Here is a 24,801-nt window from a genome sequence, read left to right as displayed (position 1 = left end):
AGCGGAAAGAACTACGTGAAACAACATCCGTTTTTCAAAATAAGATGTCGACAAATCATACACTAGCATATACAAGTAAACAATTAACTGATTTTGAATCTTTCTAGATCGTTTCTGAGATTTAGCTTAAATTATGCTAACATTAAAACCTTTTACTGTACCAAGGAAGAGTTTATAAAAATAAAACAGACTTTGTATGATAAAAAATTCCTGTTTAAAGAAATCGGTCATTTCTTTCATGTTTGAAGTGCTTTCTATATGTTTTTCCTCATAATGCCCGGCATTGACTGATGCAGCTGTGTTCAGGACAATCCAGACTTCTATTATCCTGGGAATCAGACATATCTACGGACCCAATTGGGAGATATTTCAAAGTAAAAGTCCTAAATGTTTAAAGAAATCGGTCATTTCTTACATGTTTGAAGTGCTTTATATATGTTTTTCCCCATAATGCCCGACATTGACTGATGCAGCTGTGTTCAGGACAATCCAGACTTCCATTATCCTGGGAATCAGACATATCTACGGGCCCAATTTGGAGATATTTCAAATTAAAAGTCCAAAATGTTTAGAGAAATCGTTCATTTCTTTCATGTTTAAAGAAATCGGTCATTTCTTTCATGTTTGAAGTGCTTTATCTATGTTTTTCCCCATAATGCCCGGCATTGACCGATGCAGCTGTGTTCAGGACAATCCAGACTTCTATTATCCTGGGAATCAGACATATCTACGGACCCAATTGGGAGATATTTCAAAGTAAATGTCGTAAATGTTTAAAGAAATCGGTCATTTCTTTCATGTTTGAAGTGCTTTATCTATGTTTTTCCCCATAATGCCCGGCATTGACCCATGCAGCTGTGTTCAGGACAATCCAGACTTCTATTATCCTGGGAATCAGACATATCTACGGACCCAATTGGGAGATATCTCAAAGTAAATGTCCAAAATGTTTAGAGAAATCGGTCATTTCTTTCATGTTTAAAGAAATCGGTCATTTCTTTCATGTTTGAAGTGCTTTATCTATGTTTTTCCCCATAATGCCCGGCATTGACCGATGCAGCTGTGTTCAGGACAATCCAGACTTCTATTATCCTGGGAATCAGACATATCTACGGACCCAATTGGGAGATATTTCAAAGTAAATGTCCTAAATGTTTAAAGAAATCGGTCATTTCTTTCATGTTCGAAGTGCTTTATATATATTTTTCCCCATAATGCCCGGCATTGACCGATGCAGCTGTGTTCAGGACAATCCAGACTTCTATTATCCTGGGAATCAGATATATCTACGGACCCAATTGGGAGATATCTCAAAGTAAATGTCCAAAATGTTTAGAGAAATCGGTCATTTCTTTCATGTTTAAAGAAATCGGTCATTTCTTTCATGTTCGAAGTGCTTTATATATGTTTTTCCCCATAATGCCCGGCATTGACCGATGCAGCTGTGTTCAGGACAATCCAGACTTCTATTATCCTGGGAATCAGACATATCTACGGACCCAATTGGGAGATATTTCAAAGTAAATGTCCTAAATGTTTAAAGAAATCGGTCATTTCTTTCATGTTTGAAGTGCATTATATATGTTTTTCCCCATAATGCACGACATTGACTGATGCTGCTGTGTTCAGGACAATCCAGACTTCCATTATCCTGGGAATCAGACATATCTACGCGCCCAATTTGGAGATATTTCAAATTAAAAGTCCAAAATGTTTAGAGAAATCGTTCATTTCTTTCATGTTTAAAGAAATCGGTCATTTCTTTCATGTTTGAAATGCTTTATCTATGTTCTTCCCCATAATGCCCGGCACTGACCGATGCAGCTGTGTTCAGGACAATCCAGACTTCTATTATCCTGGGAATCAGACATATCTACGGACCCAATTGGGAGATATTTCAAAGTAAATGTCCTAAATGTTTAAAGAAATCGGTCATTTCTTTCATGTTTGAAGTGCTTTATATATGTTTTTCCCCATAATGCCCGGCATTGACCCATGCAGCTGTGTTCAGGACAATCCAGACTTCCATTATCCTGGGAATCAGACATATCTACGGGCCCAATTTGGAGATATTTCAAAGTAAATGTCCTAAATGTTTTAAGAAATCGGTCATTTCTTTCATGTTTGAAGTGCTTTATCTATGTTTTTCCCCATAATGCCCGGCATTGACCGATGCAGCTGTGTTCAGGACAATCCAGACTTCTATTATCCTGGGAATCAGACATATCTACGGACCCAATTGGGAGATATTTCAAAGTAAATGTCCTAAATGTCTTTCATGTTTAAAGAAATCGGTCATTTCTTTCATGTTTGAGGTGCTTTATATATGTTTTTCCTCATAACCCCAGGAAATGACTGAGGCAGATGTGTTCAGGACGTCGTTTTTTATTCGACTAATCATACAATAATTCGGGACACAGACAGCAGTTCCAGTTGGAATTTGCTGCTTCCTGAACGGTTTGTGTGTCCATTCCAAGGCACTGGCTGTGGAACCAGCGGGAACAGCTGTCACACTGAATCTAAAAAAAGAGGGAAAATTAATCACCTTTAACTTGACCACGGTTACATGTTGTTTTGTTATTTATAATGTAACAGTTTGGAGCTTAAGATAATAATGTTCTCCAATTAAAACATTTTTTTTAATTACACCATGTGCTACATTTATTACAATGTTCAACAGTTTGGGGGCCAAAATAATAATGTATACATTTTATTTTAAAATGATCTTACCTTCAAAATAATAGCCTCTTTTTTTTTACTATGTTTTTTTTCTCATTTGATCATTTATCAGCTCACCATCACATGATGTCAACAATCTTAAAATAATAAACACTATCATGCAGTCAGAAGACTAAAACGGATGATGAACTGGTAGGACTCCGGCCAGAGCTCTTTGTTGCATGTCATTCTCCATTTACTTGTTGAACGTAATCCCTCTATTATCTTTCAAATAATATGTTCAAATTGCCCAAACAAACAACTGATGCGAGTCAAATAATTACTTACCCAGTCAGTGAAAGCAGGCCCTGGACCGGGTGGTTTTTTGGCCGAGCACATCGAACATTTGTCCTCCGATTCAAACACTAAGATAAAAATACACTTATTAGATCTTGAGTACTACACAAAAAAAATATGGGTAGAAAAAGTTCTCACTCACCTGATGCTTTCAATATTTTCAGAGCGAACTGTTTCCGCTGATCTTCCATTTCTTTTATTGTCGTGCCAAATACCATGTTTGGCATGATTGGGAAGGCCTCCATGACTTCGTTTGCCATCTAAACAATGGCACAATATGTGATGTACATGTGAGCGATTGCAGATGCTGTTAAACCAACAAATCAAAAATACAGAATTGATAAATATTAATTTGGGAAAAGCTTGGTCTTAGAGTAATATTAATCTCACCATGATTACCACCAACCCACAACTGTTGCCATCTTGCTGCACTGGGTGTTGCAGAACCGCTCCCTTCCATTTGATATCCACCCAGTCAGACTTGCTGTGGCAGATCCTTCGCATTTTGAAGTACTCACTGTGTGAGAATATTTCATGAAAATGTCAGTGTGAATTATATGTACAATACACATGAAATTTGTATGTAATATGCGAAAACGACGTCAATGTCTCTGTAAGTTGTTGGGCTCCCACATTTTGACAACATCTTTCTGGAAGCCTCTGTAACTCTAGTCAAAGCCTTACATCCAGAAATATTGGACATAACTAAAAGTGCGTGATATAATCTGTGTCTCTGTCTGTCTGTCAGACTGTGTGTTGCAACGCTCTCCAAGGTGCTGTTCCTGCTCCCGGGAACAGCAAGGGAGCTATCCAGCAGTTTGTAAGCTTCATGAACCAACCCAATAACATCCTTGTCTAATCTTTGACTTCAACTGTTACTTAACATACAGACTATATAGGCTCTGTTATATAATGTTTTCTGTGCTTAATCAAATATCGATTCACTCATTAGTACCATACAGAGAAAGGCTTCTCTTTTCATCTTAACTTCTAATCTGTCTTAGTTTTTTTTATTTCTGCACAGCACATTAGAGGTCACCAACTAACTAAGTTAGACATACTGTTTGGCTGTCGGGCAAAGAGAATTAAACTAATTGAATGCTGCTTCAGTCTCCTGTCTAATCGCACGTGGGTTCTCACTGCATTCTTACAAAGTCCCAGCCACATGCTAAGCTTTAACTTTGGGTGACACGATGTAAATGGGTTTAGAACCTCTGTAACAAGATATTCCCTGATTCAGGGAATATGATTAGGCCTTGGTTTAAGGGCTTATGCAATTCGAACTATACCTGCTTCTGATAGTTGCCTCTATACTTACATTTCTTTTATCACCTGTACCATAATTATTACAATACATGATAGATATAAGGGAATGAAATACATGTATTTAGGTCCCAGAAAAATTAAATTAGAAAAGTACCGGAATCTTTTGGCAGCATTGTTGGAGTCTGCCAGCTCTGTGGATGTGTGGAATGGGTCCACCAAATAAATGCTGCCTTGGGCAGCACTGATGTACTAAAAACACAAGAATGACATGAAATATCAGTCAAAGATTATTCACAACATCCATAAAACAATAAAAGACCATAATGATGAATATAAATGTAGTTCCTACTAACCAGAAACTTCCAGTGAGTGTTGTGTACATTCACAAAAGACACGATCCCTTCGTAGTCCTCAAAGTTGATCTGTAACGCATCCAAACATTAACATGGTAAAAAGAGTTTAATATTAAAGTTGTTGTCAATACCTTACTATCAAAAGTCTTGATCTAGTAAATTGAATTTGCTTTATCATAATTAAGACGCAGTGATGAACATCAGCTAACTTGTAAACCGTTATCAAACTATGCTTGACTCCCCAACAAATTTAAATCTGAGAGTGTTAATTTGGCTCTGCTGATTTTTCTGTGTACACGCCCATGTTCAAAGCCCCATATATAAAGTTGTACACATTTCAAACTTCAAGCAAAAGAACCAGGTGGTTGTTATGGGAACCATCTATATCCTGCTTTTACATTACATGTCATTTAGCTGACGCTTTTATCCAAAGCGACTTACAATAAGTGCATCAACCTAGAGTACAAACTAAGAACAACAAGAATACAGGAAGTAACATTTCCTCAACATAGTCGAACTCCAAAAGTACCATAAGTAAGTGCTATTTAAGTGCCACAGAAGTGCAAATCTGTTTTAATCCAGATATAGTCGGAAAAGGTGTGTTTTCAGTCTCCGGCGGAAGATGTAGAGACTTTCAGCTGTCCTGATGTCAGTGGGGAGCTCATTCCACCACTGAGGAGCCAGGACAGCAAACAGTCTGGATTTCGAGTGATTAGCTCGAGGTGGAGGAGTCACAAGTCGATTGGCTGTTGCCGAGCGGAGCAACCGTGCCGGGGTGTACGGTGTGACCATACCGTGGTCCGCTGTGTGCCCATCACCCTACATGAAAAGCACACTTTACAGAACAAACAATGTTTATCATCTTCTCACTTTCCCCCTAAATACACCTTTATTGGACATGTGACACTATGTAAGGGTTTATTTCATGTCTCTCCTAATAAATATGTACTATAGTACTTCTAATAGACTGTCTGATTGACGAGTGACACACACCCTGTTTCATCCCAATCTCATACCCACACACAGACACTCACTTTCTAACGACCCCACCTGTGCGAGAAATACAGATACTATTTTGACGGGAACCTTTATTTGTCCCCTGCAGAAAAACTCCACCAACACTGATGATGTAGAAACTATGGTTATTAGGATTTTTTGGTTTCTTTTTTGTGATTAAACATTAACCGGGTCAAACTTACCAAAGAACATCAGTGCTGTATATAAGAAACGAACAGAAGAGAGTTAATTTGTACAAAGAAAATATGTTATTGCCAGTGTAGGTCAGTCAGTATGGGTTGAATCATAGATCAAGAAAAAAATGCATCAGTCATTGCCTGGGGTTTTGAGGAAAAACATAGATAAAGCACTTCAAACATGAAAGAAATGACCGATTTCTTTAAACATGAAAGAAATGACCGATTTCTCTAAACATTTTGGACTTTTACTTTGAGATATCTCCCAATTGGGTCCGTAGATATGTCTGATTCCCAGGATAATGGAAGTCTGGATTGTCCTGAACACAGCTGCATAAGTCAATGCCGGGCATTATGGGGAAAAACATAGATAAAGCACTTCAAACATGAAAGAAATGACCGATTTCTTTCAACATTTAGGACATTTACTTTGAAATATCTCCCAATTGGGTCCGTAGATATGTCTGATTCCCAGGATAATAGAAGTCTGGATTGTCCTGAACACAGCTGCATCGGTCAATGCCGGGCATTATGGGGAAAAACATATATAAAGCACTTCGAACATGAAAGAAATGACCGATTACTTTAAACATGAAATAAATGACCGATTTCTCTAAACATTTTGGACATTTACTTTGAGATATCTCCCAATTGGGTCCGTAGATATGTCTGATTCCCAGGATAATGGAAGTCTGGATTGTCCTGAACACAGCTGCATCGGTCAATGCCGGGCATTATGGGGAAAAACATATATAAAGCACTTCAAACATGAAAGAAATGACCGATTTCTTTAAACATTTAGGACATTTACTTTGAAATATCTCCCAATTGGGTCCGTAGATATGTCTGATTCCCAGGATAATAGAAGTCTGGATTGTCCTGAACACAGCTGCATCGGTCAATGCCGGGCATTATGGGGAAAAACATATATAAAGCACTTCGAACATGAAAGAAATGACCGATTACTTTAAACATGAAAGAAATGACCGATTTCTCTAAACATTTTGGACATTTACTTTGAGATATCTCCCAATTGGGTCCGTAGATATGTCTGATTCCCATGATAATAGAAGTCTGGATTGTCCTGAACACAGCTGCATGGGTCAATGCCGGGCATTATGGGGAAAAACATAGATAAAGCACTTCAAACATGAAAGAAATGACCGATTTCTTTAAACATGAAAGAAATGACCGATTTCTCTAAACATTTTGGACTTTTACTTTGAGATATCTCCCAATTGGGTCCGTAGATATATCTGATTCCCAGGATAATGGAAGTCTGGATTGTCCTGAACACAGCTGCATCGGTCAATGCCGGGCATTATGGGGAAAAACATATATAAAGCACTTCGAACATGAAAGAAATGACCGATTTCTTTAAACATTTAGGACATTTACTTTGAAATATCTCCCAATTGGGTCCGTAGATATGTCTGATTCCCAGGATAATGGAAGTCTGGATTGTCCTGAACACAGCTACATTAGTCAATGCCGGGCATTATGAGGAACAAGTTATATAAAGCACTTCAAACATGAAAGAAATGACCGATTTCTCGTAAACATTTAGGACTTACTTTGAAATATCTCCCAATTGGGAACATAGATATGTCTGATTCCCAGGATAATGGAAGTCAGGACTGTCTTGAACACAGCTGCATCATTCATTTCCTGGAACTGTTGGGGAAATCTATATACAGGATTTTTTAAATATACAAAAGTCTGAGTTTTATTTTGATAAACTCTTCCTTGGTACAGTAAACACGTTTTAATGTTAGCATAATCTAAGCTAAATCTCATAAACGATCTATAAAGATTCAAAATCAGTTAATTGTTTACTTGTATATGCTAGTGTATGATTTGTCGACATCTTATTTTGAAATACGGATGTTGTGTCACGTAGTTATTTCCGCTAACTTTGCAAAACCGGATGTTGTGTCACGTGAATCCGTCCGCTAACTTTATCAAAACCCTCGCGCGCTCCCGATCGAATGCGTTTACCGTCAACATCAGTCTATAGGCGCACAGAAATGTAAGTGTCGGCTGAGTTGACCACGGAGATCCGAGTGTCGGCTGAGTTGACCGCAGTGCACTCGGGCTTCTCCAGTGACGAGGTCATCATGGGTCGTGGTGGGTCTAGCCTCACGGCAGCTGCGCTCCTGCTCGTCTCTGCTCTGGCAGCGTGCGCGTTCATCAACCACGTGACCCCGCTGCTGAGATCGGGCTGTGCAAAGCGAAATGCAACAAACACGCACGAAAGACTCGGTGATAATCCAACACACCGGCGGGATAATACAGCGGAAACGAGCTCGAGAGAGACCGATATTCCCAGAGATGACGCATGCGCCATGGCCCCAGAGAGCCGGTTTGATTGTGCCAGGGACAGGCTTCTGAGCCGGAGGGTGTGAAGAGAGGGGATGCTGCTACGCCCCTCTGCCTCACTCTGCAGGACCACCTTGGTGCTTCTACCCCAGTCGGTACCCTGGCTACAGAATGGGTCCCCTCACGCCCACCGTGCGAGGCCAGGAGGCCACCCTGACCCGGGCCGCCCCCCCACGTCTCCCCAGAGAGATCTCCCCTGTCCACCTAGAGGCCACAGGGGAGACTGCAGGCTGCTTCCATCTCACTGTGAGTACCGTGTGCAGGAAGCCTGTTGATTAGAATGACTGATGTAGTTCGAGTGGAACATTTATTTAAATAGTAAAATGTGTCTTTCTTTTTGCCATTGAAGATCCTAAAACAATTTAGGAGAAAAATAGATTGTGTGATTTGGGAGGATGTGGAAATTAAGTTAATTTTTCATGAAACAAAACCCTGGAAATATGGTCTATAAGTAATCAAAATGTCAGTGTCTATTATGTTTATTTTAACTAACTTTATATTCTAATAATAATTGTATAATAACAACCAAACAAGTTGAATTCATTCATATGTATGCAATAAAGAGATTAGACCTTCTGTTATTCTATAAACACGGCTCATTTCTGTGTAATGCTAAAAAATGATCTGACACTTATTTTCTCTCAAGTTAAAGGACCCGTCATCTCAGAGATATGAAGTCAAACTTCCAGCTGGTGTTCCTCAGAGCGAAGCTGATACTACTAAAGATGCCCTTTATTCCACTGAATACCAGTCTGACCCGTTTGGCTTCATAGTGCGGCGCAAATCCAATGGACGGGTCATGTGAGTAGATTTTTTCAACTGTTTTACAATTGCAATTTACATAAATGGTATCATAGCAACACTCTGTTTAGTCCTACTTATCCTTCAATCCATCAACAAGCGAGACAGTGCCTTCGCCTTCTGTTATAATCCCATTACCTACTTGCTGGGTTTTCACTTTTAATTGTATATTCATAATTATATTTAAATGCCTTAATTTAAATATATATATAAAACTCTGCACTTTTTGTGCCGAAGATGCTCATGCTCAATCTTAGGAGCCATGGATAAGACAACTGCATGAAAAGAGTGCTGTGATGATATTCTTTCTCATTATCATCGTGTAGTTGTATCACATATGTTTGCCCTGCCCAGCATGAACACCACAGTCGCTCCTCTGCTGTTTGCTGACCAGTACCTGCAGCTGTCCACCGCACTAGCATCCTCCCTTGTGTCTGGTCTCGGGGAGCATTACACCTCCCTCCTCCTGGACCTTAACTGGACTTCTCTGACTCTCTGGAACAGAAACATGGCGCCTCATGTGAGTCTTTTGCAGTGGCTCTAAAACATCAGGGTCAGGAGCCCAAAAGGGGTCACGAGACCAATGTGAAGGGTTAATGAGATGCATTCCTGCTGCACAAATTGTTAATTTTAAACCTCTTCCATTGTCCAAACCCTAAACCAATGCTTTTGAACAGGGATATCCATCATGTCAATTTTAATCATCCTCTCTTTTTAATTCCCGGCACTTTAAAACCTCTCAAAGACTTAAAACCTTTAAATTAAGTTATATGCGGAACAGTCACCCTTTTGTCATTTCCTGCCTCTCTCCGCTTGTCTCTGCAGGCCGATGCTAACCTCTATGGCTCCCACCCGTTCTACATAGTACAGGAGGAGGACGGCTCGGCACACGGCGTCTTCCTTCTTAACAGCAATGCCATCGGTACCAAGCCATCTTTTCCACTAAGACACACACAGCATCCCAGTGTCATGTTTTTGTCCTTACTTTCCATCCAACATATATATATTTCTTGCATGTGTGAAATACCTTTTACCACTGAATATCTTTCCAAATGTTTCTGCAGAAGTGCTGCTGCAGCCGACCCCCGCTCTCACCTGGGTGGCTATCGGTGGAATCCTGGACCTCTATGTTTTCTTGGGTCCTGACCCTCAAACTGTGATACGACAGTACCTACAAGTCATTGGTATGTCTTTTAATTTTTAGGTAGCAAAAGAAATAACTGTATATGTGGTTTTTAAGCTTTGGAAAATCTGTGAATCCTTGAAGAAGCCCTAAGGCAACCTGGTAAGAGTGGATGTGTTTCTCTTTTGCCCTTTCTTTATCCTCAGGCTATCCCATGATGCCTCCCTATTGGTCATTGGGTTTTCATCTGTGTCGCTGGGGTTACACAAACACTATTACTACCCGACATGTGGCACAACGCATGCACAATGCAACGTTTCCCATGGTAAATGAAGTACTCACAAAGCTCTATCAAATGGACGCGATTTTTACAGCTCACACTTAATCCCTACATATGTGCATTTATTATGTACAAAGTTTTACGGATGTGTGAAAATTTTCAGTATTAATTAAACACTTAGCAACACACCAAATGTTGTTGTGACCTCTTCAGATATTTATTTATTTTTGCACAATTTAAACAATAAAACAAAATAAAAATCTCAACAGAAATAAATGAATCTCACAGTGCAGGAAGAGACAAAAAGACAACTGGGCTTATTTGAAGCTTCTACCGCTATAATATTTACCATTTTACAAAATTACAAACATAAAATGAAAAATGCATAAGATAGACAACAAAAGAAAGAAGGAGATAGTTTGTTATCATCAGCATTGTGCAATACTGAGATCAAATTGTTCTGTTGTTTTTTCATCACCAGGATGTACAGTGGAATGATCTAGACTATGCCAATAAGGACAGGGTGTTCACCTGACCTCCCAGAGATGGTGAAGGACTTCCATGAAAGAGGAATGAAGTACATCCTGATTCTGGTGTGACAGCTTTTATTTTTTATAAACCGCACAAACTGCTGATGCTGACTTAACAGTCTTTTTATAATTTAGCATTTAAAACACAAGCATCAGTTGTTTATATATTTTTTAAATATTGTGTAGTTCTCTAAATAAGTACAAGTTATTATTGACGATTCCGATGTTTCTCCAGTAGATGGCAGCAAACCTGTCCTACCTGGTAACTGAGTCTTTGCCTCCTGGTTTGTGTCTAAGGACCCGGGGATCAGCAGCAGCAGCCCCCCTGGAACGTACTCACCCTTTGATGATGGACTGAAACGAGACGTCTTCATTAAAAATGCTACCGGACACATCCTGATAGGGAAGGTTAGACTTCTGTTTATTTTTTCTTCGAGTGACGTATGCTTTACTTTCTCATTGTGATATGTGTGTGTGTGTGTGATGCACATATCCGTACTTTGTATCCAGGTTTGGCCGGGCCCTACTGCCTTCCCCGACTTCACCAACCCAGAGACCAGGCGCTGGTGGGAGGACTGCATCAGAGAGTTTCATTCTAAAGTTCCTGTGGATGGCCTGTGGATTGTGAGTACTTTAACACAGAGCACGGCTTATGTATCAACAGATATGAAGTCATGAGACATCAGGTGTGTCCTTTTTACATGACTTGTTGTATTTAGTTTGTATGCACCTTAAAACCACACCAAGAATAACTCATCCCCTGATATTTTTCTCCCATGCACCCCCCAGGATATGAATGAACCAGCCAGTTTTGTGCAGGGCTCAGTGGAGGGCTGTCCTGACAGTGATCTTGAGAACCCACCCTACACACCCAGTAAGTGTATTGGATCAGTATTGAACGTCACTAACATTTAAAGGCATACAAACACTATTGGTTTCACATTTCTAGACAGTGTATGCATTAAAGTACATATAAGGAAATTGTACACGATACGATGTAAGTGACTCCAGATCCATAACTGATCATCGCGACATATGTTGCACTTATTTGTAACCTTTGTGTGTCTCTGGCTGTCATACAAACAGAGGTGGTTGGAGGCCAGTTGAACTCGGGAACTCTTTGTATGTCGGCTCAGCAGAAGCTGTCAACCCACTACAACCTGCACAATGTGTACGGACTGACTGAAGCCGAGGCCACGCACAGGTTAGACCGGGCAGCGATGCAGTTTGCAGAGTTTAGTTATTTGAATGTGAACAGCAGAATTTTAAAAAAGTATCAAAAAAATAAAAATGGCCGGTGATAACGCATGTAGCAAGGTCCAATCTTTTGACATCAATTGAGAGGAAAGCCATGGATGTTTTCACCTAGTCTAGTTTAAAAGTGGATCAACAATGTGTTGCATACAACATAGTAGTGGTACTAGGTAGTTTATTTTATTTTATCAGAAATCAGAATCAGAATCAGAAACAGGTTTATTGCCAAAGAATGTTCATATTAAAAAAACACAAACAAACGAGGAACTTTTTTTGGCGGAAGGTGCAAGAATCGCGCACCAAGACACCGAGGCGCCGTCCGCGGCGCCATCTAGGAAAGGGTGGATAAAAGATGACAGCATAACATGAGGGAAGAGAGGCGAGAAAAAGAAAAAGCCACCCCAACTATGCCCTAGAGGGTACAGTGTGGGAGCAGGAGAAACAAAAAACACCATTGCACATAAGCACATACATCTTAGACATGACTTGCAACGAGTAGGAAGGGGGGGAGGGGAGGTAATCCAAAGATTGGGCGATAGCCCCGTCATTGGGGGCAGAAGGTAACCAGCACCGACAAGCAGCCAGCCCGGTCCATCGCCACGGCGCCGGACGCAGACCCCGTCCTGTCACCCTGGGGGGGCAAAGCAGGCGAAGGCGTGGGATGGGGGGGGGGGTAGTGAGTGCATTTCAGTTTGTTAAGTTCGTGTGTGAATGGCCCGGTGTATCGTCCTCCCCCAGTCCACAACAGACAAAGTTCTCAGGCCACAAGATGGTCGTTGCCATGGAGATGGCCTTGAAGGGGCCTGGGGAGAAAACAACCACAGGTGTCTGTGGATAGGGGGAAGGGAATGGGAATGAGAGAGTCTCGCTTCAGTGATCTTCGGGAGAGTTGTTATTCCAGTCACGGCCTTGGGCCCGTCCTGGTAGAGGGAGCCGAAAGTAGATAAGATTGGGATTGTTTGGTCTTCCAGTAGCTGCAATTCAGTTTTGCGCACCCACTATTCTTCCACGTTCCTCCCGTTTGCCAATAGGATTTCAAATCGATCCAATTTCATTTGCAGAGCCGTCAGCTTCTCCACGATGTTGTCATTCTGACGGTTTAATGCCAAAGTCTGAGTGCCAACAACTCTGCCCAACGCGTCAATCATGTCGGGCAGCCTTAGGGGGCTTTTAACGGCTGTCACCGTTTCCTTAATTTTCCGATAAACCAGGGCAGCGCCAAATCCAAACAGCAGAAATCCTGTAATCAAAGTTCCGAATAGGTAGATGTCTTCTACGTCCTCCACGGAGAGTGGTGCTAGGCACAAGACCCGCCACTTCGCCCACGCGTCCATCGTGTATCCAGCAACATTCGTCCCCGCAGGACAGGCAGGTTCCCCCGAACCCGAGCTTCTCGTCGAGAAGATGGTGTCAATTGCGTTTAAGGACCAGTTGATTACGTCCATGGTTTTTAGTTCGAAGAGCGATGCGGAGAGAGTCTCACAAGTATAGAGACAGACAAGACATGACGAGAGAGCCAAGCAGGGAGGGGAAGGTCATGGGGAGGAGAGGGGGAGAAAAGTGCGACCGCCTCCGTCGAGAGCCAAATCCGTCGAGAGCCAAATATTAACTGGATCCCCATCAGCTGACGCCTTAGCGGCCGCTTATCTTCCTGGTGGTTAGAAGCAATGTTGGTTGTCAGAATTCACAACGCTAAAAAAATAATGGAAGCAAAATATAGTTATTCTCAATTGTCATTGGTTGTCAAAGAGGCTCCTACCTATAAAGTGCCAGCGAGGTATTTAATATTGTGGATGATAAATTGTTTCTTCAGTGAAAAAAAAAAGTATATTGAGACCCCATTGGTCCTGTCATCTTTAACATTGAACAGCAGAACCAGTGGCCTTGGTAAACTAACTGACATTCACATATGTCACGTTAACCCTCTGGAGGCTGGGCTCATTTTCTCCATTTTACAAAAAAATGTAAATTCACCTTTTAAAGTATTTTGCATGTGACACACCCCCACGTGTTATACATCAAACATTCCAGAACAATCTCAGCTCTATTCAATGAGGCTCAGTTGTCCTCGCGCCGTGTTCTCTGGTTCTCTGACTGACAGGCTGCTAATGAGCTTCACCTGTGAGGTGGGGAGGTCCTTTGTGATTTACTGAGTGTTCATTGGTTGTTTTTTTTCTCAAAATGTTGACAGACAAACGGATTGACAAATCACGGTGAAGGTTTCGTGTGTCGCGTTCTTTCCGCGCCGCGTCACCCGACACGTCGCCCCTCCGTTCCTCTGTGTATCGGAGAGCGAGACGGGAGGAAGGAGCGGAGGAGGAAACCCGACTGATTCATCCACGAGTTTAAACTGATTTCTGCTCCTTATTTTCGCGGAGAAATAATTGTTTTAAAAACGGAAACAGTGTTAAACCGTACTGCCGCGGTTTGACACTCAGGGGAGTGTAAAAACTTTAACGAACAAAGTTGCGTTAATTGTGTTAAAATATTTTAGTGCGTTAACGCGGCCAAATTAATCGCATAGACCAGGGGTCACCAACGCGGTGCCCGCGGGCACTTGGTCGCCCGTAAGGACCAGATGAGTCGCCCGCTGGCATGTTCTAAAAATAGCTCAAATAGCAGCACTTACCAGTGAGCTGCCTCTATTTTTTAAATTGTATTTATTTATTTAGCTATTCTTGTTTAAATCACACTTACATGTAACTTACAAATGACAATATATATATATAAACACTTAAAATGTAAAATGTTTTTTGTGTTTAATATAAATGAACTCTGACCGAGTAAAGCTCAAAGGTCAGTATTGTGCGATGACCAAAACGTAGCGTTTGTTGCGCTCTTACAAACAAGCTAACGTTAGCGGACGCAGCTAATATGAGGAGAAGAGTTACCCCAAAAATGTCAGAAAAAGAAAGAAACATATCATTTTCACGATTTAATGGGAGGTAGAGTTTTTTACCACTGTTAAAGGATCCTGCGTGTGTTTAATTTGCGGCAACTGTGGCAATAGCAAAGCGGCACAATGTGGAGAGACATTTTACTACGTGTCACACAAGCTACCATGCTAACTACCCACCGGCAGCGCACTGCGCGCAGAAAAAGCCCGCGAGTTAAAGGCAGCTTTGTGCAAACAGCAGTCTTTTTTCACTAGACCGGTTAAAAACTCCCAAAAAGCAACGAAGCCTCGTTTAGAGCTACGCAATTCTTGATGAAGAAAAGAAGGCATTTACAGACGGGAGGTTGTCAAAGAAGCAATGATGATAATTGCTAAAACTGTGCTTGAAGACGAGAAGTATGGAACCGATGTACTCTCAGTCTCTCCGATGTTCAACTCGGGCAACTACAATGGTAAGAAGAGTGTCGGCGATGTCTGGGAACTTGACCGACCAGCTGGACCGTGATCTGGCGAGGTGCGGTGGTTCAGCATCCAGTGTGACGAGTCGGTGGACAGCAGCAGACGGCGCAGCTGATGGTCTTTATCCGGATGGTGTTTGATGATTTCTCCACAAAAGAAGAACTTCTGACACTACTGCCCTGAAGACAACTACGAGGGAGTTGACATTTATAACGCAGTGAAGGAGTTTTGGTGGAAAAAAGGTGCCGCTGGAAAAGCTGGTATCAGTGACTACGGATGGGGCTCCTGCTATGATCGGCCGACACATAGGATTCGTTGCTCACTGTAAAGCTGACCCAGAGTTCCCAAAGTTTCTGCAGTACCACTGCATCATACACCAGCAGGCCTTATGTGCAAAAGTGATCTGCTTTGAGCACGTAATGACTCCGTCGTGAAGATCATAAACAGCATCCGCTCCAGAGCTAAACAGCACAGGACATTCAAGGTACTTTTGGAGGAGCTGTCAGCTGAATATGGTGACCTGCTACTACACACAGAAATCCGATGGCTCAGCAGGGACGAATTTTGCAACGTTTTTGTCACTTTTGGGTGAAATCAAAGAGTTCATGCAGTCCAGAGGTGAGGACACCGTGCTGCTGGAGGACACTGAGTGGATACTTGACCTTGCATTTTAACGGACATTACTGGAAAACTGAACAGTTTGAACTGTGAGCTGCAAGGCAAAGGTAAAACTATCGCCGATATGATAAGTGCTTTAAATGCATTTAAAGCTAAGATGAACCTTTCTCTGTGCATTTACAGAGTAAAAAGTGCTGCACTTTCCTCTGTGCAGATGGTGCTGAAAGACAATGCTTCTGCATCTGAGACTTTTGACAAAGTTGCAGAAAAGTACTCTCAGGTCATAAACAGAGTTGGGCAAGAGTTTGAGAACAGGTTTTGTGACCTGGATCAGCTTGAGCCATGTGTGTCGTTCATTTCTAATCCTTTCATGAACGTGGACATATCATGCATTGCTGAGCAGTTAAGTGCAACATTCAGCCTGGATGCTGAACAGGTGGAGATTGAAATTGTAACACTGCAAAATGACCTCCACCTCAAAGCCCACCAGGCTGCACCAAACTTTTGGTGCCTTGTTGACAGAGAAAAGTACAGTGGTGTATGCGCAGCAGCTATGAAGGTTGCAAGCCTGTTTGGTTCAACTTATCTTTGTGAATCAGCCTTTTCTGACATGAACTTCATCAAGAACAAACACAGAACACGCCTCACTGATGCACATCTGCAGGACTCACTCAGAGTTGCAGTGTCAAGTTACACACCAGAGTACAACACACTAGTTAACAGCATGCAATGCCAGGCTTCCCACTAACTGACAAAGAAACAGATAACAAATTTGGTGTCCAGTTCAAAGTGTGACATGATTTATTTAAAAATTTGAGAGTTGACTTTGTATTTTACATGAGTTATTATTTGTACAAACATGGTGCAAAGTAATTCATGATTTGTTAAAAAATGTTAGTGGCTAGCTAGTTAAAATGGGATATTGTGATTTCACAAGACTGTCTTAGAAGTGATCATTTAAAATGTTCAATTTGAAAATGTGCACTTAGAGAAAATATAAAAATAAAGTGTTGCATATTGATATTTATCTGTTTCTATATATATTTATTGTGAGAAATCATGAAGATGATCAGTGTTTCCACAAAGATAAATATCATTAATTATTAATAATAACATAGAGTTAAAGGTAATTGAGCAAATTGGCTATTTCTGGCAATTTATTTAAGTGTGTATCAAACTGGTAGCCCTTTGCATTAATCAGTACCCAAGAAGTAGCTCTTGGTTTCAAAAATGTTGGTGACCCCTGGCATAGACCATACGTGTCAAACTCATGGCCCGCCACGTCATTTTATGTGGCCCGCGACGGCATGAAATAAATATGTCTTTTCTTAAAAAAGGGAGAGAAAAAAATCTTGTGCTTTTTTTTTGCAGCGGACTGCGGTCTGTTCACGCTCCTTCCTGCTGCGTTCAGCCAGAGGAGAGGCGAACCCTTGCGTTGCTTTACTAAAGTACTCGCGTGAGTTCACTCGCCGGACTGTTTCACGTTTTCTTCACTCGCGCCAGAGAGGGGGCGTGGCTTATCGTGGCATAACAGTTCGTTACCACCGTCCACCACGGAAGAAATACACACTCTTTGTTCTGTTGAGAAAGTCCCACACACGTCGGACAACAAGCCCTCGAGTCTGGGTTAATAATATTAATATTACATATTATATTATCCGTAGCTGCACGCAGCTTTTCCAGGAGCTGCGTCTGATGACGGCCGCTTCCAGACGATCGATATCCTCCGTAGATTCTGATTCAACGGTGTGACGTCACGCGGAGCATTTGAACAGTCTCACGTACTTTTACCGCCAGAGTTTAAAAAATCAGCCCGAATGAGGCGCATTTTTCGCGTCCTGTCATTCACGTGTGTGTGTGTGTGTGTGTGTGTGTGTGTGTGTGTGTGTGTGTGTGTGTGTGTGTGTGTGTGTGTGTGTGTGTGTGTGTGTGTGTGTGTGTGTGTGTGTGTGTGTGTGTGTGTGTGTGTGTGTGTGTGTGTGTGTGTGTGTGTGACCACATTGACTTTGTATTAACAAACATCCCCAGTTCCCCTATTATGAATTCCTCCATCAGGTCTATGTCAGTGGTCACTCAGGTTGAAGTGAGTGCTGCTTCATGTTTTTCAGTATTTATAATAGTCAGAAGAAAAGTTAATGTTGAATATGTGAATCTTTTTTAATTACCCTTGTTTAATTTATTTAGAGTTTGTGTATAAAAGCTGCTCCTCAAGACTCTGACTTGTAGAGCAGCTTTATGTGTCATAGGTTCAGTGAGTGAGACATGAATTACATCTTTTGAGGCTTTTTAAAACCAGACTTTTTTATTTCATGTTTATGCATGAAAGCACTGTTTAGACATGTTTTAAAGTCTGAAGTTACTGAGAAGTAATGTATGTTGTATTACCTTGTGTCCTTAAGATTCACATGTTTGTTCATAATTGACTGTAAAAGGGAAGATTACTAAATAGTTTTGTTATGCATACTGTGATATTCTGAACTCTCAGGTTCAAACTGCACCATCTTTTCATTAAATACATTTGAGAAGTTAAAAATGTCCCTCGATTTAGGTCTCAGCTTGTCATTCAGGGGTGATAGTGCATCCCAAAGCCAGACCAGTAGAGAACCACTGCCCAGACCAGTAGAGAACCACTGCCTAGACCAGTGGAGAACCACTGCCCAGACCAGGAGAGAACCACTGCCTAGACCAGTGGAGAACCACTGCCCAGACCAGTAGAGAACCACTACCCAGACCAGGAGAGAACCACTGCCCAGACCAGTAGAGAACCACTGCCTAGACCAGTGGAGAACCACTGCACTCAAAAAAACGATTCAAGCCCTTCTTAGAGGTGACACATTTAAATATTGTTTGATACATTTAAATAAATCAATTACAAAACGAAGATATTTATATTGAATGGGTGTAACACAAAATGTATGAATACTTTCATTTATTAGATTTATTTAGGTTACACTCACAAAAGCGATTCAAGCCCTTCTTCGAGGTGACACATTTAAATATTGTTTGATACATTTAAAACAATCAATTACAAAAATAGATATTTATATTTAATGGGTGTAACACAAAATGTATGAATACTTTCATTTATTAGATTTATTTAGGTTAGATGGTGTGCATATCAACTCAAAATAAATGTGTTTCATTGGGGACTACCCTTTGCGCATGCGCCAGCTGAAAATCAGTTGTTTACATGAGGTGAAGACACTTTCATGGCTGTACGGTGGTGTAGTGGCTAGCACTGTCGCCTCAAAGCCAGAGGGCTGTGGGTTCAATTCCCAGTCGGGGCGTTCCTTCTGTGTGGAGTTTGCATATTTTGTTCGTTAGTTAGTTTATATTTTGAGTTGGACAAACACAAATTAATTTAATTTAATGAATATCGTGATTTTATTTGAGATGTATTTGATACAAATGAGTTGGACTAACTTAATTACATTTTATTGCACTGATGTGCTAAATTTGAGTTGGAGTGGCATATAATTATTGGATGGAAAACCTGCCAACAATTTAATTGAGTTCATCCAATGAGTCATTTCTTTGAGTGTGCCTAGACCAGTGGAGAACCACTGCCCAGACCAGTGGAGAACCACCTGTCTCAACTGTGACAAAGCTTTTAACAAAGTTAATGTAATAATGTTTGTTTGATCTTTGATAAAGTAATGTGGGTTAAAATAAATATAATGAAATTAAATAGATTTATTTTCTAATATTAAATACATTTGCATATATAGTTATACATTTATATAAGTACACCTAAATAAACAATAAACAAATGCAAAGACAGTTATTTAACAATATGTTCTGGAGTAGTTCGAATTATACCGTGTTAGTGACAACCGGCCCTTTGAGGGCAGCCATGAGGCGGATGTGGCCCTCGGTGAAAATGAGTTTGACACCCCTGGCATAGACTAACGCGTTAACGCTGACAGCCCTAATAAATATATTATATATAATGTGCAATTAACCAGACAGTTGGAAATATGCTGCATATGAAAATATCACTTTCATCTCTTTGCATTCAGTCCAGAGATGTTTGGCTGTATTAAAATAACGTTTCTCAAAGGCACAGTTGCAAGTGGTCCAGGTACCTGGTGAGGAATCCCCACTGCGCCTTTTCATGTGGAATCTAGAATCATATCATGTATGTATCATTGAAACTAGCTCCCAAGTACATAACCAGCTGGGCTAGTTTGTCCAGGTGAAATATTTCTTGAACTCCCACACCACACCCCGGCATTCACAATTGAAAGGTTCATACCGGGGTGTGACGTAAAGTTATTTTTAATGTGATGAATGCTCAGTTCAAACGGCTGATCCCAGTCTTTTTAAAATTGGACACATTTACAGTATACTTTTTGTACGTACACAACCACCACATCTCCCTATCGGGACCAGAGTTCTGCTATTAAATACATACTGCCTGAGCTTAAAGCAGAGCAGACATAGCTTGTAGTTATTTTAAAACGAGTTCCTCTCCTCTGCACTCTTCTTCAAACTCAAGTGCAAAAGTACATGTGTAGCTTTTCCTTTTGAATGCAGGACGTTAAAAAAATAACGTTATGGTTGTTCTGAGACTTTTATATAAAACATTTAGAATCGAGGTAAAAGGTGACCGATGGTGTGCTGGAATGTCTTTTACTGTGAAACGAAACCTGACGTTCTGCGCAGACGCAGTGGGTGCCGCTCAGGGGAAGGCGTGAGAGTGTACCGTACTGTAAAAACATTGACGGCGGATTTCAGTCAGTATCGATCCAAGGTAAGAACCCTGCTCGGCTTTCTATTTATTTACTTAGTTGCTTGTGTTCATGTTGTAAATAACTTGACAGTACGGCTACGGATCTTGTTACGGACGCATGCGCATTTATACATTTAAGAAAGAGTTATAGTTTAATGGACACGTATGAGGTAAAATCTCTTACGGTGGAGATAGTTTACAGGTTTAATTACTGTATTTTGACCCAAAGGAAGAAAATAAATTATTAATTTCACCAGCATTAAGTTTAATGCCACTACATGCAGGGACGTGCGGTCAGGGGAGGCAGGTGAGGCAGAGCCTCACATGCCCTCATGAGTAAAAAAAGTAAAAAATAAAATAATGATAACATCAAATTTATATTAATATTTGTCCATCGATCTTTATGTATGACTAATTTCTAACATGTTATCGTCAAAATCGCTGAATTTACCTATTTCCTGTTCAAATACAGGATGAAACTAGAATGGGCACTCGGTAGAGCGCATACCTTTGCATATCACAAGATTGGGCATTGCATTATGAACATTTTGGCATTAGTTGCATGCCAATTGGATAAAAATTGACCGTGCTATGGTAAAAAGAAGATTTTGACCTTTCCATGACCTTGACCTTTGACCCGATTGATCCCAAAATCTAATCAAATGGTCCCCGGATAATAACCAATCATCCCACCAAATTTCATGCGATTCGGTTTAATACTTTTTGAGTTAGGCGAATAACACGCATACAAATAAATACACAGCGATCAAAACATAACCTTCCGCATTGTCAATGTGAAGGTAACGAGAGTTGAGGCAGCAACGAGTCGAGCCTCACCTCTGATTGCGCAATCCATCACAAGCTGGGTTGATGCATGCAATTGGCCCGTGCGGGTTGCCGTATCTCTGCATGTCGCCAATATAATGTTTGCAGATATGTTTATTTGCCCTGATAATCCACAGTCTGGCTAAGGTCTTTAACCATTACAGTTTAATGTGTGTAAGTGACATATTTAGTTTTGGTGATGGGAAATAAAACCACAGTGAAAGGCGCAGCGTGAGGCAGATAATACTCTGCCTCACTGAAGGGGGCGCTAGTGAGCCAACAGGTACTTGTTGCTGCTTCTTCTACGCAGAGGCGCCAGGCGAGTCAAGTCCGTTTGTTTTTGTATTTTGCTACGCCAGACTGCCAACATGGAAGAGGATTATATATCTAAGCTTAAAAATGTCTCAAAACTGGACTTTCAGTCAAAAGTGGACGCGATTAACACAGGTAGACCAACGCCGGAGCTAAAAGGTTTGCTGGAAACTTTTGTTTACCTTTATGTATCTGTAATATGTACCATGTGCGTGTGAGCGCATGTGTGTCGTGTGGAGAATGCTGATGAGACATGAAATAACCAGTAGCCAATTGAATAAGCCCCTTTTGGGTTTATATATTTGTAAATCTGACACTAAAAGAGTCAGTGCCTCAACAACCATGAACCTCACCGCACGTCACTGATATCCGGGGATCCGTACATGTATTTCTGCCGTCATGGGTGTGCGGCGTATTGCATCCATGCTCATCATACTGACGTACGAAAAGTAATTATCTTGCCTCTCCATGTGTGGCTCGAGATGATTAATCAACGACGTACCCGCGAGCTAGTTGGCCATTTAAGGAACGGTTTTAAAGCTGGATAAAGCGCCATTTCTCTGACGCAGTTATTCCAGCAATGAGCCACACAAGTGTTTTGCAGCGCCAGTGAGCCCAAAGTGTCTGTAACCAATCAGTCAAGAGCAAAGCCAGACCACAACAATGCAAGTGTCTGCCATTGTCAGGACGGGCTCTGTGATGTCTTTGTGAATTTCAAAGTATTTCGATAGTTAAATAGTAATTTGCCTGATGACATCACCACGGCAGAGTTCATTGTCTTTTAAAGTGACTTCTTGTTGTTCATTGCGGTGTAACTATCGGGTGTGTCACGGCCAAAGGTTGGACCTCTGCCAGATGATTGAGGATTTTATAGTTCGGTCTATCACATATCGATTTGCCTGAGAATATAATCACCATACCTCGTCTCTTAAAACTACATGTAATATTATTTTTGATTTAATTGAGTAACTTTTTAGAACAGTTTACAACAATGCGCTAGCGGAAACAAGATTCCAAACTAAGATAATGAGTTTAACGTAATTAAATGTTTTCTCATGCAGATGGAAAGGGGTAATCGGAGAAGCCAAAGTTCATAATGTGACGAAGTAAGGAGAAAGAAAATCATGGGTGAGTGGAATTTTATTTTTATTTTTATAGATGTCTTTTTTTCAGTACAAGGGTGTGGAGTATTTTGTTCATTTCCTCTGCTTTTTAAGTGTTAATACCTAAAATATTTCCATGGCACCACTGTTTGGCTCTACCATCAACTAACCATCTTCGGTTATCTATATACTATTTATATTATGCCATTAATATGAGTCAAATGATTATGTGTAAAATGGAAGACAGTCCACATTTATCACTTAACTCTGCAGTTCCCCTCATCTCTATGAGGCCGTTTGGACTCTTTTAAACATTGTTTAATTAACACAAATAGACAGTTTTGGTTCAATTTTATTGGTAGTACAGAATTCCAGACTAATGTTTTACATTGTTTCCAATGACACATTTTAAGGATGATCATTTCTGTCAGTTCTCATTATCATTGATAATTTCTTCACACATTATTCTAATTATTTCCAATCTTTTCCTGAACTGGAAATTCATTTTCTGTGTGTTCCTCAAATGAATCACCCTCTGGTGGAAAGCAGATTGATTAAGTTGTGAGAGTATGTCTGAAAGGGAAACAGTCCATTCATATTCATTGACGTAGATGTAGAGTAGATACCATATGGTCTATGGTCAATATGCCCTGGCAGCCACGGAGTGCAATCCCCAGAAGTTCAATGGCTAAATGGAAAAGCTACATTTACTGGATTACGGACTGGGCTACTAGTTATGGATTAAAGATTAAAGTCTTAGATATCAATTTATTTGAAAGGAAGTTGGAAAATATTGAGCCACATTCTTGCTTTTAAACCCGTCATCGTATTCGTTGACAAAATGGCAAATATTAGACCAAACTTCTCCAAATTAGCAAATCACATGTACCTGTAATGTGGCAGAGCAACAAAGTGCTTCTCTGATTCATAATCAAACATATTTTTGCTCTCTTTTATCATTATACAGCTGACGAACTTGAGCAGTCACCCAAGGGTTGGACTGAATCTCAAGTAAGCGACTGGCTAAGATCAATTGGAGTGAAGAAGCAGTACATAGAAAAGCTCTACGAGGAAGAGGTCAATGGACAAGTCCTTCTGTCACTGAATGAGGACTATTTGATGTCAAAGATTGGCATGAAATCAGGGCCTGCTCATTTGATTATTCAGACGAGAGATGAGCTCATCAACTCCAAGAAAAAGTCTCAAGAGAAGAAAAAGACATCCAGTGGCAAAACCCCCCAGTTGGAACAAGAACACATTGATGCAAAATCTGTTCAATGTCTTCCCGCAACAAGTGAAGCTACTCCGGCACAGATTCCTAAGAAAGATGAAGCTGTCGTAAAGGACCGACAAACAGCTCAGGAACTAAATGTGTCCACTTCAAAAGACGACTGCATACTACGGCCATTTGACCAAGAAGCGATTGATTTCATATATGTAAAGCACAGAGTCATGCAACCTGAATCGGGTGCTTTTAATCTGATATCTCCATGCCATGAATTCAAATCTTTAGCTAAAGCTGTTACGTTGGATCGCACAAGACTCCAAGCTAAGTTTGCCTATGAGGTCCTTAGATTTGCAACTGGCTGTATGAATATCAGATCAAATGGCACAATACACTTTGGTGTGATGGACAGCAAAGAGGGCACAGGAAATGTCCAC

The 24,801-nt window shown here is 40.8% G+C and overlaps 1 protein-coding gene and 1 pseudogene across 1 annotated transcript; one reads left to right on the top strand and one right to left on the bottom strand.

Moving 5' to 3' along the window:
- Positions 1-2,365: 2,365 nt before the first annotated feature.
- On the bottom strand, positions 2,366-4,718 carry LOC130189098 (lysine-specific demethylase 5B-B-like). Its single transcript, XM_056407763.1, has 6 exons — positions 4,635-4,718; positions 4,436-4,530; positions 3,406-3,532; positions 3,158-3,275; positions 3,007-3,083; positions 2,366-2,519 (listed from the first exon to the last, which is right to left on the bottom strand). Exons 3-6 carry the CDS (start codon positions 3,517-3,519, stop codon positions 2,394-2,396), a joined length of 435 nt encoding a protein of 144 aa, XP_056263738.1. The 5' UTR covers positions 3,520-3,532; positions 4,436-4,530; positions 4,635-4,718; the 3' UTR covers positions 2,366-2,393.
- Positions 4,719-6,272: 1,554 nt separating this feature from the next.
- On the top strand, positions 6,273-24,196 carry LOC130189096 (lysosomal alpha-glucosidase-like; annotated as a pseudogene).
- Positions 24,197-24,801: the final 605 nt, after the last annotated feature.

Source organism: Pseudoliparis swirei, chromosome 23 (assembly GCF_029220125.1).
Source record: "Pseudoliparis swirei isolate HS2019 ecotype Mariana Trench chromosome 23, NWPU_hadal_v1, whole genome shotgun sequence".
In the NCBI taxonomy this organism is placed as follows: Eukaryota; Metazoa; Chordata; class Actinopteri; order Perciformes; family Liparidae; genus Pseudoliparis; species Pseudoliparis swirei.
This window is presented reverse-complemented; position numbering and strand designations above follow the sequence as displayed.